We start from the raw sequence: 15612 nt of genomic DNA on the forward strand, positions 1-15612 counted from the left end.
ATTTGTATGTTAAGTCGTGTCCAACTCTGCAATCCCATGGACTGTAGCCCGCCAGACTCCTCTGTCCATGGGATTCTACAGGCAAGAATACTGGAGTGAGTCGCCATGCCCTCCTCCAGGGGGTCTTCCTGACTCAGGGATCGAATCCGCATCTCTTGTGTCTCTTGCATTGGCAGGCGGGTTCTTTACCACTAGCTCCACCTGGGCTGTCAACTTCTGATGTGAAAGAGAGTCCCGGGACCAGGGTCTTGGCTGAGCGTGGCCTGTGCTGTTACCCACTCTGGCTGGGCCGGTCGCCCTGGGCGCCCCGCCCCCGGCCACCTGCAGATTCCACCCTGGGTTCATTCATTGTGTGATGTGTTCTGCCCCCAAGGTTTGCCACTCAGGAGAGGAACGCGCTGCTGCTGTATAACGGCCGCTTCAACGAGAAGCACGACTTCATCGCCCTGGAGATTGTGGACGAGCAGGTGCAGCTCACCTTCTCGGCAGGTAAAGAAAGCTTCCTGTGCGGGAAGAAGCTGCCCTCGGGCTGCATCCCAGGCACTTTGTTGGTTAAAACCACCCCATCCTGCAACAGCGCCCTCTAGCGTGCCGATCCCTGGTTCTCCACCTGGAAATCCGTCCCGTGGTGTGGGGGCGCGGGGGGGGATCCCCGAACGCACAAAGATGTTCATTGCAGCGCTGTTTATAATGCTGTAGGCACAGCTCCAGTGTCCAGAGACTGGGGAATCCTGCGCCCTCTGTAGGATGAACATATTGACAAAGCCGTTGAAAACGTCTTCCCGGTTGCTGGGGAGAACGCGGGTCCAGAGGGTCAGAAGGCCTTTTCGCCTTGGGGCTCTGCTCACTGCTCCTCTCTCCGGCCCCGCAGGCGAGACCACGACCACGGTGGCGCCGCAGGTTCCCGGGGGCGTGAGTGACGGGCGCTGGCACGCCGTGCAGCTGCAGTACTACAACAAGGTAGGCATCCCCCGCCTGCCCCGCCGGCAGCCCCGGCCCGTGCGCCGAGGTGCAGATAAGCATGCCGGGTGGCAGAGTTACGTAGGAAACGAGCATCTGTTGAGGGTCTGTGTGAAGATACCCAAGCCCTGCGGTGTGGCAGATACTCCCTCAGGGAGCGCTGGGACCCCAGAGATCACCCGACCCCAGGGCAGGACGCAGAAAGAGCTTATTCATTGCGGCTGCCTCAGCTGAGCCATTACTGGGGGCTGAAATCCCAGGCCATTCAAACACAGTTCCAAGGCCTAAACCTTCCCTGCCTCCCTGGATGAAACCCGAGAGGCAGAAGGCTCTCCCAGGAAACGCTGTGAAGGTCTGGGCGTTTTTGGGGGGTTTCCTTTCATTTTGCTGTTTCTTGACTCCTTGCTAGTTTTTGCATCAGAATGCCCTGCTTTCCAATTGCCGGGGATTTGGCAAGCCTCTCTTTTCCTTCCTGGGGAACTCTGGGGCGCCTCCCCCTCATGGCGTTCAGCCACAGACTTGGGCCTGGCTTGGCTCGCAGACAAGGGGTCCCCACTCGGTAAGGGATACGCCCACGGAGAAAGAGCGCTGCCTTTCAGCCTTTGGACACAGTGGGGGTCTAACTCTCCACGTCTCCACCGCCCTGAATGTGTAGCCCCTGGCAGTGATTGCCCCGCAAGGTGACCCTGGTTTTTTGCCCCCACCTGAGGGCAGGCGCTCCCGTTGCCCCGCCCCAGGTAGAGGGCGGCCGGATTCTGACTCGGGTGTGGAACTCGGCGCCGTGTTTGTGATGAGGGCCGGGGTGCAGGTCTGAAGCGACGCAGGGGCTGGTGTCCCTCTCGGGAGCGTGAGGACCAGGTCGGGGGTGTCCACAGCTGCCTGGGACAGACGCCCCGCGCGTCCCGCTCTGTTAGGCCCGGGCCATGGTCTTGGCGGTGGCCGTGTTACCCGATGCAGGGCCGAGTGTGAGAGCTAAGGACGTGGGCTGGGGGCTGGGTGCTGGGTGGGGGGCCCAGAGGGAGGCAGGGCGCCCCCAAAGACACGGGGGCAGTTTCCTTGCTGCCCCGTCGTGCGTGCAGGAGCCTTCTCCTGTGGGTGTGCCCGTGGCCATTTGGGACAGTTATTAGCCAGCGCGAGGCACCCACCTCCTTCCCACCTGGAACAGCCTCTTGTGGCCGCAGTGGGAGATGAGGGGTGTAGGGGGACCCTCAGAGCTGACCTCCCAGGGCTTGAGGACGGACGGATCCTCAGCTTGGGTTTTTCTCTCTGCGGGGTCTTAACCCACCCAACCTCCTTTCCCCAACCCGTGGGCCTTTCTGACCTGATTCAGCTGCTCTGGAGGAAAGCAGGGGTCCCCCCAGGGCCCCCCAAGGGAGTTCTGCCCCACAGCCCACTCGAGGTCAGATGCTTTCTGACCCATCTCTCTGCCCTGGAGGCAGCGTGCTGAGCAACCGTAGGAGCCGTGGGGCAGCAGCTCTCAGCTGGCGCAGGTGTGAGGGCTGCCCGAGCCTCCTGGAGGGCCAGGCGCCCACGGCACGGGGCCCCGTCCACCGAGCAGGGACGGCCGGCTCTGACCTCAGGGCCTCGATGTGCTCCAGCCAGTCCGGCAGTGGACGGCCCTGATGCCCCAGGTCGTGGCGATGACTTTCCCACGTCCAGATGGGCCCAGCAAGAAGCCATGTTGGCGGCAGGGCTCCTGCAAGGCCGACCCCCTCCTGGCCCACAGATGGGGGACACGGGGGTCAGTGGTTCTCTGGGGCTCTTGAACCTGTGGTTCTCTGGCTCAGACGCCTGTGGGCTCTTTGTCAGGATGCTGCACACGCCCTCGAGTAGAACGAAGGGAAAGTTAAGAGTCGCAGCGGTGCTCCAGGGCCACGCGACAAGGACGAGGTGCCCGCCGTCTGACCTTCCTGCCTCTGAGCTCTCAGCCTCTGGCCTCCTCCCCTTGCCGGCAGGGCCAGGACCCCAGGGAGGGGCCGTCCCTGGTCATCCTCTGGGGGGAGGATGCGTGCGTCCGGGGGGCTTCCCGCCCAGCAGGGTGCCAAGGAGACCCCCGGGGGCCCCGCTTCACATCAGGGAAGCACCCATGGTACCTCTTCCTTCCTGCTTGTGTGGGAAACATACCTCCCGGGGCCGGCTGAAGACTGGGCTTGGGGGCTGAGTCGGCCTCGACTCCCCAGCAGGGTCAGCTGCCAGTGGTCCCAGCTGAGCAGAGACGGGGCCTCTGACTCGGCCTGCCCAGCCCTGGTCCCAGGGCGTCCATCGGCCTCCGACATCGCCAAGGCCTGCCTGCTCACAGTGCCCCTGCAGGCGGCCCCGAGAAACAAACTCCCTCCTGAAGGGGCCCCCGGGGAGGAGGGGCCCAGGAGACGTGGACCCCTGCCACCCCCGCTTCCGATCCTGAAGCAGACCCTCCGTGCGGGATTAGGCCTCTCCTCTGGGCCACTCAGCTGCTTCCTCTCTCGCCCGAGGCTGCTGGGTGGAGGCACCCTGCAGTTTGCACGCAGACCTGGAGGCCGCCCCTGTGGTCTGCCTCCGTGCACCATGGGAAGTGCTCGGGATTAGGGCGTCTGTCTCGGGGGCTTTGTGTCTCTCGGGGCCAAGGCGCGGGCTTGTCCAGGCGCAGAGCCCCGCCCCCCCTGGGCCCGGGCGGGGAGCAGCTCAGGCCCGTGTGGAGGGGCTGCGGTGGGGGGCTGCGGGGGCCCGTGGCTGCGGGGGGCCGCGTCAGGATGCGACCGCGGGCAGGAAGGAGGGCAGCCGTGAAGGTGGTCTGTGGGGGGCGGGTCGCTCTGCTCTGCAGCTGTTTGTCTGTCTGTCATCCACGTCGGGTCTGGTCCTCAGGGTGGGTCCTGTGTGGGAAACCCCTGGGGCCCCATGGGGCCTGCCCCCACGTCCACGGTTGCCCTGGGGCCTGTCTGGGCTATTTTACCAGTCACCGCCCCCCGCCCCCTGAAACAGGTGGAAACCTCCCCAGGATGGCGCAGGAGGGCTTACGACCAAAGGGGACAGGATGTGGGGCTTCCATCCATGTGGGCAGTGCAGAACCCAGGGCTGTGCGAGCCTTGAGGCCAAGAGGGACCGGGAGAGCGCAGAGTAGAACCCGGACAGAAGAAGGAACCTCCTGGCAATGCCCCCCACCCTCAGTCTCCTGTTAGGCCTCCCACTGGCCAAAGGCAGCCAGGAAGCAGAGGACGTGACCCCTTGATAGGGTCCATGCGGGCTGGTCCCCCAGGCAGAAAAGTGAAAGAAAGTGGAAGTTGCTCAGTCGTGCCCGACTCTGCGACCCCACGGACTATGCAGTCCATGTAATTCTCCAGGTCAGAATACCAGAGTGGGGAGCCTTTCTCTTCTCCAGGGGATCTTCCCAACCCAGGGATCAAAGCCAGGTCTCCCGCATTGTGGGTGGAAGAATCTTACCAGTTGAGCCACATGGGAAGTCGCCCAGGCAGGAGTCCAGCAAAGTCAGTTCACTTTTTCTTTCTGCTTGGGGTGGCATTTTAAGCGAGAAGGGCCGGTGGCAAAATTCCCTTTCAGTGGAGCTCGGGTGCCCGCTGGAGCTGGGTGTTTTCCTGGGAAGGTATTTTGAAGGCGGACACTTTGTACAAACATGTTGAAGTCCGTCAGGCGCAGGTGGAACCTGGGGCCCCTCTGCTCACACCGCCCATGGAGGTTCGGGGAGGATTTGGAGGGTTTGTGCTCTGGTGAAGACCTGCCTGCCAGCGCAGGAGACTCAATAGACACAGGTTCGATTCTGGGGTGGGGAAGATCCCCTGGAGAAGCAAATGGCAGCCCACTCCAGTATTCTTGCCTGGAAAATCCCATGGACAGAGGAACCTCGTGGGCTGCAGTCTATGGGGTCGCAAGAGTGGGACGCGATTGAGCACCCACTCACACACACCCACATGGTCATCACCTGGTCGCAGATGTCTTTTCCTCCGAGGCTGTTGTGCATGATCGATAAACGTTTTCCCCGCCAGCTTGCAGAAGGGTCTGTGTGGCTCATGCTTAAGTGATTTCTCTGCACTGGGAACTCGGGTTCAGCATTAGTCAGAGCTCTGTGGGGTGTCTGTCCTTCCCCCTCACCCTTGGGCATCAGAATGTTTGTGTTGAGACCCCCAGGGCCGTGGGGAGGAGGGAGGAGCACCCCCCTGTGGGAGCAGCAGGGAGCAGACGTCTCTGCTCTTCGCAGGGAGGACAGTCTCTCGCTGAGCACCAGCAGTGCCCCCAGCGCGGCGGGGGGGACATCTGGAGGGGTTACTTGGAGGCCTTCGCCCTGTCCAATCAGGCATCTGGGGCGCAGACACATCAGCCAGAAGGTGACTGACGGGATCCTGGGCGGGGCCTCGGCAGGCGGGGCCTGTTCTGGTCCCGGTGACGCCCAGAGGACCGGGTTGTCTCCGGCCTGGTGCTGGAAGCATCTTGGAGCAGTGAGAGCCTGGCTGCACTGCTTCTCTCGGTGCCCGCATCCTGTGCTTCTCACCGAGCAGAGCGTCCCGTGCTCAAGGTTCCAGTGACCCTGGGGGAGGGGCCACTGGTGTGGGGCTCGGCGGGGACGGCTCCACCCCGGCCGCACTCATCCCCAGGCTCGTCCACGTCCTTCTTGACCTCTCGGGTCTGTGCCGCACATGACGTTCCAGGGGCTCCAGGGAAGTGGGCTCTGCGAGGCATGGTGCAGGGGGGTCTGATTGCCTGATTGTGGTGTTGGGCAAGACTCTTGAGAGTCCCTTGGACTTCAAGGAGATCCAACCAGTCCATCCTAAAGGAAATCAGTCCTGAATGTTCATTGGAAGGACTAATGTTGAAGCTCAAACTCTAATACTTTGGCCACCTGATGCAAAGAACTGACTCTTAGAACAGACCCAGATGCTGGGAAAGATTGAAGGTGGGAGGAAAAGGAAATGACAGAGAGGATGAGATGGTTGGACGGCATCGCTGACTGGATGGACATGAGTTTGAGTGAACTCCAGGAGTTGGTGGTAGACAGGGAAGCCTTGTGTGCTGCAGTCCATGGGGTCACAAAGGGTCGGACACGACTGAGCGACGGAACTGAACTGAACCACCCCCAGGCTCAGGGGGCTCCCTCTGCTTCGGCAGATCTTCCAGAAGAGTCAAGGGTTTCCACTCAGAACCTTGTTTCAGGCTGGTCTTCATGGAGGTCCTCCTGGTGTCCTGCAGACCTCTGTGGGTTCACCCCTGGGCAGGGCTGCCCGGCCTCCGGGTCACTCCCTTCTGCCCTTTCTTCGTAATACATGGAGCAGTTACTGAGTGCCTGCTGTGTGCCGCGCATTGTTCTGGGTATGGGATACACAAAAAGACCAAAAAGATAAGACTGTTGTTGTGTAGGTGTGCGTGTTCCAGAGGGCGTGGGGGAGGGTAGGAAGGGAGAGACAGTGAGCAGAGGGAGAGAGAGAACTCGAGGGAGGGAGGAGGTCCACTTTACCCACAGAACTCCGGATCCTTTCCGTAAAGGCAGGTATTTAGGAACCAGGATTCAGGTGCGGGATGCACTCGTTGCTCCTAGGGGGTCTCACTCCCAGTCTCTTACTGGGCCAGTAGGACATGTATATATATGTACAGGTATGTGTGTGTGCTCATATATACTCATACTGAAATTCATGTTTCTTTCTGTCTCTACTTATTGAAAACTTTGAATTCCGTTCCAGCACCACAGAGTCATTCCAGTTTTTTTCCCCTTCCATGTTTGTAAATCTTTTCTTGCTCAGTGAGAAAACCTGTTCCCATTGCCCTCGGTAAAACTCTTCATTGTCTCAATCACCGTCGTTTAAACGGCCTCCAACCCCAAAGGGCCGCCACCTCCTTGCTCACTCTCAGCCCCCACCAGGCCGCCTCCCCAGCCACCCTTCTCATCCAGCCCAGCCTTGTGACTGCTGCCTCTCTAGGCCCTGAATCTACCGACTGACTCCAACCGGTGCTGGGAACAAGGGACGTTCATAGAGATTTGACATAAGTATTCAATTATTCAGAAAAGGGAAGAAGGGGGAAAAAATGAAGGAAGTTTGTTTAAATCTGTGTTTTTAATTTAAAGGAAATGAAAATACAAAATGCCAAAATATGTGGGATGCTGAGAGGGAAATTCATAGCATTTCATACTCATATTAGAAAAGAGCTGTGCTAGGCTGTGCTTAGTCAACCAGTCGTGTCCAACTCTGCGACCCCATGGACTGCAGCATACAAGGCTCCTCTGCCGTTGGGGATTCTCCAGGCAAGAATACTGAGGCTGCATCTCAAATCGATCATCTCAGTTCCCACTTCAGTTCAGTTCAGTTGTGTCTGACTCTTTGCGACCCCATGGACGCACGCCAGGATAGCATGGACACACGCCAGGTTTCCCTGTCCATCACCAACTCCCGGAAGGCTCCTACTTCAAGAACCTCCACAAAGAAGAGCAAAATAAACCCAAAGCAAGTAGATGGAAGGAGTGAATAAAGACAAGAGCAGAAACCAGAGATTTTTAAAACAGGAAACCAATAGAAAGAATCAATGGAACAAAGAGCTTTGGGAAAACCCGTAATGTCATCAAACTTCTAGCAAGAAAAAAAAGAGAGGGAGAGAAGATAGGTTAGTAGTATCAGGAATAAATTCTCAATTCCTTGAAACACACACACTGTCGCAAACCAACCAACACGAAATAACTAATTCAAACAACTACGTTACTATTACGGAAACTGTGCTTTAAAAACTCCCCAGGATGGAATCTCAGGCCCTGGTGGTTTCACCTGAGAGTTCTATCAAATGTTTCCAGAACTACACCGATTGTGTACAGTGTCTTTCAGAAAATAGAAGAGGAGGGAACACTTCCTGGGCCATTTTTTTAAGTTAATGTTCCCCTAATACCAAAATCAGATGAAGACAGTACCAAAAAAAAGCTACAGACCAACGTTTCCCATGACTATAGATACAACTCATGTACACAAAGATTCAGAGCAGCTTACATCCCTAACATTCCCAAACTGAATGGTTAACACAGACTGTACATCCACGCACCACGGAACCCGGAATACTACTCAGTAATAAGACAGGAGGAACTTCTGACACATGTAAGAGAAAAGTGTGCTGACCAGGGAGAGCCAGTCTCATGAGTTTGCGCCAGCAAAGGTCCATCTAGTCAAAGCTATGGTTTAAAGTCATGTATGGATGTGAGAGTTGGACTATAGAGAAAGCTGAGCACTGAAGAATTGATGCTTTTGAACTGTGGTGTTGGAGCAAACTCTTGAGAGTCCCTTGGACTGCAAGGAGATCCAGCTAGTCCATCCTAAAGGAAATCGGTCCTGAATATTCATTGGAAGGCCTGATGCTGAAGCTGAAACTCCAGTACTTTGGCCACCTGATGCAAAGAGCTGACTCATTTGAAAAGACCCAGATGCTGGGAAAGATTGAAGGCGGGAGGAGGAGGGGACGACAGAGGATGAGATGGTTGGATGGCATCACTGACTCAATGGACATGAGTTTGAGTGAACTCCAGGAGTTGGTGATGGACAGGGAGGCCTGGCGTGCTGCAGTCCATGAGGTTGCAAAGAGTCAGACACGACTGAGTGACTGAACTGAACTGAGCTTGCGTGCTATGTGGTTCGATCTGTATATCACTCCTGAAAGAGGGCATGGCAGACCTGGAGCACGGATGAGTGGCTGCCTGGGCTGGGGGTGGGGGTGGGAGGGCCGTGGGTGGGGTCCTCATGCTGATGGAAACACTCTGTATCCTGACAGTGTCGGCGTCCACATCTGGGCCGTGATGTTTGCAGTTGGTGGAAACTGGGTAAAGGGCGCCTCAGACCTCGCTTATTTTTTAGAATTGCGTGTACATCTGAAATTAACTCAAGGGCTTAATTAAAAGAACTTGGAAAGATGGACAAATATGTGCTGGCATACGCACATTTTTTTCCTGAAGGGCACCCTCCTCCCCCCTGAAGCAAGTCCATCAACAGCACGGATCAGATAGCTGTGCTGGGTCCTGAGCCAGCCCACGCGTGGTATCTTGAAACATCAGCTGTTTATTATTCCTGTGATTCGGTGATGGGAGGCATTGTTGCAACTCTTTCTGCAGAGAGTCCGCCGCATGTGGATGCCTTTGGGAATACGGTTAATGAGAAGGGGGGGCCTTCGTGTTCGCTTTAACTTCCTGTGATGTCTTATGTGTTTCATGCTTTCTTTTATTAAAGAATACAGCAGGAGTCATCTGGGTGATGGGCTTGTGAGCCATTTTTGTTTTGTTTTCTGAAAAGTTTTCCGTTTAGAAAATCATTTGATTCAAAGCAGGTACGAGATAAGGAAGCTAAACTCTTTTCAAGTGTAGGTAGGCATTTGCCAAGTCCATCAACGCTTCGTGATGCAGGAGAGGGCCAGGTGGGTGGTTGCCGTCCCCCGGTCTGCACACGGTCTTCTTAGCCTCGCTCCTCCCGCTCACGGAGGTGGTAGTCTGGGAGCCTTGCAGGCGAGTCGGTGGGACGCGCTGTACACGCTCAATTCCTGCCGGGCAGGCTCACCCGTTCCAGTCCGAGTCTGCGGTCTGGGGGGTGAATCGTTTTGTTTCTCTCTGGCTGGATTTCTTGCTTTCCTCGGCCAGTTTCTGGGGACAGGAATGGTCCCTGTTGTGTCTGGACTGGTGGGTAGCCAATCTGTGTCTGACATCGATGTTCCCGTGACCACAGTGGGAGCCCAGTGCCCAAGCGGGCGGGGCGCCCACCTGCTTCCTTTCCAAACACACCCCATCAGAGGGCAGAGTCACCCGCCATGGAAATAGAATCACTCAGCCCCACCCGGGCCCCCGACCCCCGCCTGCCGTGGAAAGTTGCCCGCAGCCCAGAGCTCCAGGCGGCTCCCTGTCTGGTGGCCTCGTGCCTCCACCGGCCGCCCTGTCCCACCCAGCACGCCCAGCTCAGACCCCGTCACCGCCCCCCAACGCTCTGCAATGAAACACTGCCCGCCCCAAGCCCTCTGCCCTCCCAGGCTGCCCCCCTTTCTTCACCCCTGCCCCCTGCCCTCCCCAGGACCAGCCTGTCACTACCGAGGGCCTCACGTCCAGCCTGGGAGGAGGACACAGAGGGATGCGGTCGGGGCTGGACGGAGCCCACCTGCCAGCGCCCTCCCGCTCTGCCCTCCCCCCCCCACCTTCCCAGCCCTTCCAGGCCTCACCCCTGCCTGCTCCCCACCAACCCAGCCCTGTCCCCACCCCTGCACGGCACCCTAGAGGCCTGCGCACCCGAGGTGGGGGCAGGGAGGCTGACCCAGAGCAGGGTGGAAGCAACTGGGAGGCGCTGGGGGTCTGTAGGGAGAAGCTGAGGGTCCTGGGGTCTCTTTGTGGCCATGCATGCTCTGGGGACAGAGGCAATCCTATTGGGGTCCCAGCAGGAGCAGAAGGGGGCTTTGCAAGAGTATGTGTGTGTGTGTGTGTGTGTGTGTGTACGTGTGAGTGTGAGTGTGAGTGGATGCTTCTCGAAAGCCTCTCTCTCTTTGTCCGAGAAGGTTTTCCGAAAAGATGACCTGTAGCCTGCAGACCCCGGCAGCCCAGAGACGTGTCATTGCTGACGCCGCCTTCCTTTCTCTCCTGGACTGTTCCAAGGGCCCCTCTGCGGCTCTGGTCCAGCTGGGAGCAGCCGACGTCAGAGTCATAGACTCCAGGGGTTCAGGGCGTGCACTTCTCGTGGGGCTTGAGGGGCCTCCCCTTCGTGTTGAGCAGCTTCTGGTCCACAGAGCCCCTAAAAGAAGGAACATGTGTAAATGTTCCAAGAAGGCACTGTGTAAATGGAAAGAACCCTGACCTTGAGCCCTCCGTCTGTCACTGGAGAAGAGACCCCCTTGGAGCAAAGCTGCGTGAACTCCCGGGTTCCCAGAAAACTCGGAGAGCCTGCCCGGCCAGGCAGATACAGATAAGGGACCCGGCCTGGTGGGGACGGCAGCTCCGACGCTCCTGGCCCCCGCTCACCGGCCCCCGAGCTTGTCTGGTGAAAGGCCACACCTGGGGAGGATCTTTTCCAGAACAAAAGGCGTCCCCACGGAGATCGCTGGGGCCGGTAGGAGGTGCTTCTTCATACGCAGCGCCGAGCGCACAGGCCACGCTCTGTGGACCTCTGCCTCCCAGCCCTGGGTTTTCCCACGTCTGAGCAACTATCACAAAAGCACCTCCTTCGACCTGTGGCCGCAGTCCTCAGGAGTCGGGTCACTGCATTGCCTGAGAAATGGACAGCTCTGCGGTGGTTCATGTTAAGGTGACCAGCTGATTCTGACCCTTGTGAAAAGTCTCCTCTTTTTAATGCTCCCCAAATAAGAAGGGTCCATTCTCACAGCACAGTATTCTGCCGGGCAGCTGGACACATGAGGGACTCAGAGCTGAGCGGTGCTCTGCGCCCTAGAGAAGGACCGGGGACTGCCGCGACGGCGCGCGGAAGCCCGGGCTGCTCGCCGCTCCTGGTCTGCTGCGTGTGGTTTTGCCGTGTGGCCGCTTGCAGGATCTTAGTTTCCCTGCGAGAAATTGAGCCTGGGGCCTTGGCAGTGAAACTCCCAAGTCCTAACCACTGGACTGCTAGGGAACTCTTGTATTTTCTTTAAAGGTGTTAAAAAAAGAAGCTATATATTTTTCATGCAGGAAAACAGCGTGGCGAAAATACAGGGAGAACGGCCGTTTGTGTGTATTTTGGCTTTCTTCCTGCCTTTCTTAGCAACAGCGCGGCAGCAACAAACTTCCTGGAATGTTCCCTTCACAAACGTCCCTGTGCATTTAATCCCACCCGGGAGGCCCCGTTTTCACCTCGGTTTTACAGCTGAACCTGGCTCAGGGGTCTGGGTTGGAGAGTGGGAGTCAGGGGACTCTGCTAAGTGGGGTAAGGATGTGACCTCTTGGCCTTTTGGAGGTGATGCTCATTGGAGGCTGTGGACCTTGCTGTCCCCTGGCCCCTGCCAGCCTTGGGCCCTGTGTGTGACAGCCAGCCCAGTACCAGGGACTCGGCAGGGGGCCCGGGTCCTCTCTTCTGAATGACACTGGACTTAGCCTCTCTCCAGGAGATGCTGCCAAGCTGGGCAGCGTGTCCCCTGCCCCAGGTCCCCGGCAGGCGAAGCAGGCAGGAGCAGGTGCCCCTTTCGGCCAGCCGTGCGCCCTGCCTGGTGGCCCCGTCAGGCTTCCATGCAGCAGTGTGCTGCCCACACCCTGGGGGACACTGTGCCCATCCTAGGGTGCGGGCGTCCCTTGTCTCAGAGGAAAAGGGTCAAGAAGGCCTGGGCTTAGGTCTTAATGTTAAATTCAAGAAGTAAATATGTTTACTGCTTCAGTTCAGTCGCCCAGTTGTGTCCGACTCTTTGCGACCCCATGAACCACAGCACGCCAGGCCTCCCTGTCCACCACCAACTCCCGGAGTCCACCCAAACCCGTGTCCATCGAGTTGGTGATGCCACCCACCACCTCATCCTCTGTCGTTCACTGCTTCATCTGGGGGAACTCTGAGCTCCTGCCAATTTCACTGAAGAAGGTTCTTGTTGCCGTTTAGGCACTAAGTTGCATCCGGCTCTTGCAACACCATGGACTGTAGCCCGTCAGGCTCCTCTGCTCATGGGATTTCCAGGCAAGAATACTGGAGTGGGCTGCCATTTCCTTCTCCACTGAAGAAGGTGGAATGACTTCTTTTTCTACATTTTATTGAAGTATAGTTGATTTACAATGTTGGGTTTAATTTCTGCTGCCCAGAAAAGGGATTGATAGATATTCTTTTCCACCGTGGTTTTACCCCGGGACATCGAGCATCGTTCCCTGCGGTGTACATGGATGTTGTACATCTACTCTATATTTAACAGTGTGCAGCCACTAACTTGCATCCCACCCTCCTTCTCTGCTCCTGCCTGGGTGGCTTTGGGGCAAATCCCTTCCCACAAGAGAGGTGGACCTAGCTCTCCATCGCAGAGCCCAGAGTCCCTGTGTGGAGGCCTGGTCAGTGCTCCGGGTCTGGGAGGTGCTGCAGCCTGCCTAGGGGGCGGGAGGGCATTCCCACTTGTGTGTTACAGGCGGGGAAGCTGAGCGTCAGAGTCGCTACCAGAGCATCCAGGGACTGTCTGCACATGGGGCGCCCCCCAGACCCAACCTGGGCCCCCGGGGATGCAGCACCTTGATCTGCTGTTGGAGTTCCAGCAGAGTCCTGTTGGGAGGCTCCCTGGGCGTTTGGTTTGGATCCTGGAAGTGTGTGTGCCTGGATGTTTTCTCCTCTCGTCCACCAGTTAACATCAGAGAGAAACACCATGCCTGCTTTGGAGGGGGGCCTACTCACCTTTGTGCCTGGACCGGGGCGGGGGCTCACCCACATTTCTCGGTGTGCCCATCGTCCAGTGGGCTTCGTTCGTCCAGCCGGCCCAGTCGTCGGGTCTGAGCCTCACACATACACGTTCCAGGCTGCATTTCCACTCTTTGTGACATTCCTCAGGCCCAGCCGTCTGTGAATTCTTTGATATGAACGTCGGTTAATCATTTCTGACACAGAGCGTGGATCTATTTCGTTCCCAAGACTTGCCCCTCCTGGTATCTGGTTTCGAGCCCCCACCCCACACCTCCTTCCCTTGCAACCAGCATTTGAAATGGAACCCCCATCCGCCTCCCTGATGAGGAATTGTCTGTAGCAGGTTAAAAGGCTGTAGAAATATGAGCACTTGGTGGGGACCAAGCCCTATTGTGTCACAAACAATCCCCACGGGCTGCTCCGGGACCCCTGAATGGAAAAGCCCAGGGAGGGGGGGTTGCTGCCCAGGGAGAAGAAATAGCTGAAGGGAAATAAAAAGGGGCAGACCCCAAGTGACGACTTGGGGCGGGTTCGCCGGGAGCCAGGAACCCGGATCCGCACAGATTTGCAAAGCTGGTTGTTTTGGCCCCCCCCCCGATGCGCAAGGCATCCTTCAGAACTCTTCTCGGGGGTGGGCACGGTGGGCCTGTCCTCACTGGCCCCGATCCCGCCTGCCCGTGGTGGGCTCTGCTCGGGGCAGCCTGTGGGCACTGAGCAGTGTAGTCTGCCCCTTCTTCAGGCCCTGCTGGCTGGCCTGGGCCTCCAGCTCTTGGATCGTATGCTGTCTCCCCTCGGCCCCTGGGTGTCCACGCCAGGCCGCTGTGGGGTGGGGCTCGGGGTGAGAAAAGGGCAGGGATCCCCCGACTGGGATAGCTGCCCCCTGGGGCCAGGCCCCAGGAGGGAATGTCAGGGCTCGGGCCTTTACCTGTCCTGTGCCCGGAGCCCCTCTTGCTTGAGAAGTAAGGTGACTCATGTCCTGCCACGTGGCCCCTTTATTCCTGGCCGTCTTTTTCTCTTGCACAAACTTTAAAAATTCATCTTGAAGATGTGAAGGGGCAGCTCCTTTCGCCTTGCTGTCTGTTCTTTGCTCCTCCCCTCTGTGCCCACAGAGCCTTGCATGCCTTCTCCTCCCCAGCCCCAGTCTCGCCCTGGATGCTCGGGTGAACCGCTCGCATCACAGTCCCTCCTGCCAACGCGCGGCTGGCCGTGTGCGCCTGAGCCAGGCGCCGTCGCCGCCTCACGATTGTCCTGATTCCTCCCCCCCACCAGCCATCCAGCCATGCTTTGTCTTCCCTCGACCAAGATGGATGAGCTGAGCCCAGATCAGACACCCTTGCTGGGGCCTTTGTTCCTCCCAAAGCCCCAAGTCAGGCTGACTGTGTCGACACACACACTTCCCAAGCCTGATGGAGAACGCTCGCTGCTCTTTCTGCCTGTAATTGCTCGTGAGTCTCTCTAGGAAGGCTTTGGGATGCAGTTTATCCTCGTTTGACAGATAGAAAAAACGGGGAAGGTGAATGGTGGGTGTCCATCCAATTTTTTTTTTCTAATTGGGTGAAATTTACATAAAATTAACCATTTAAAGTGGCATTTAGTGCATTCATGATGCTGTGCAGCCACCACCTTTATCTAGATCTGAGATATTTCCATCACCCTGAAAGGAAACTCTGTACTCATTACCAGCCCCTCCCAGCCCCCCACCACGCCCTCCCCCTGAAACCACTCCTCTACTTTCCGTGTCTCTGTCTGGACACATCACATAAATTGGGTCACACAAGGCGTGATGTGTGTTGCGTGGCGCAGAAGGTGTCTGTGCCAGGCGTCTCTCACTTGGCGTAATGTCTTGGAGGCTCACCCACATTGTCGCGTATAACAGTATTTCGTTCCTTTTTAATGGCTGAATGATAGTCCATTGAATGGATATACCACATTCCGTTTATCCGTTCACTTGCTGATGGACTTTGGGGTTGTTTTGCCTTTTAGCTGCTGTGAACAGTACCACTGAGACCTTTTGTGAACAGGTTTTTGTTTGAGTCCCTGTGTTCAGTTCTCTGGGGTCTGTTCTTAGCAGTGGTTTCCTGGGTCACGTGGGGCCCCAGCTCAGTACTCCCTGAAGTTGCTCAGTCGTGTCCGACTCTTTGCGACCCCATGGACTGTAGCCTACGAGGCTCGTCTGTCCATGGAATTTTCCAGGCAAGAATACTGGAGTGCGTTGCCATATCCTTCTCCAGGGGATCTTCCCGACCCAGGGATCAAACCCACATTTCCTGCATCTCTTCCATTGCAGGTGGGGTCTTTACCACTGAGCCATCGGGGAAGCCCCGGGTCACGTGGCTGCTGTGTTGAACTCTTTGAGGACCCTCGTCCATGTGTTCTGAGT

At 57.4% G+C, this 15612-nt stretch overlaps 1 protein-coding gene across 1 annotated transcript in view; it reads left to right on the top strand.

The window, feature by feature from the left end:
- The window catches only part of CELSR1 (cadherin EGF LAG seven-pass G-type receptor 1), a 145188-nt gene that overhangs the window by 81510 nt on the left and 48066 nt on the right, over positions 1-15612 (top strand). Inside the window, 2 exon segments of the mRNA XM_070371429.1 lie at positions 374-489; positions 872-960. Of these exon segments, the coding sequence (XP_070227530.1) occupies positions 374-489; positions 872-960 (205 nt within the window).

Source organism: Bos mutus, chromosome 5 (assembly GCF_027580195.1).
Source record: "Bos mutus isolate GX-2022 chromosome 5, NWIPB_WYAK_1.1, whole genome shotgun sequence".
Classification (NCBI taxonomy): Eukaryota; Metazoa; Chordata; class Mammalia; order Artiodactyla; family Bovidae; genus Bos; species Bos mutus.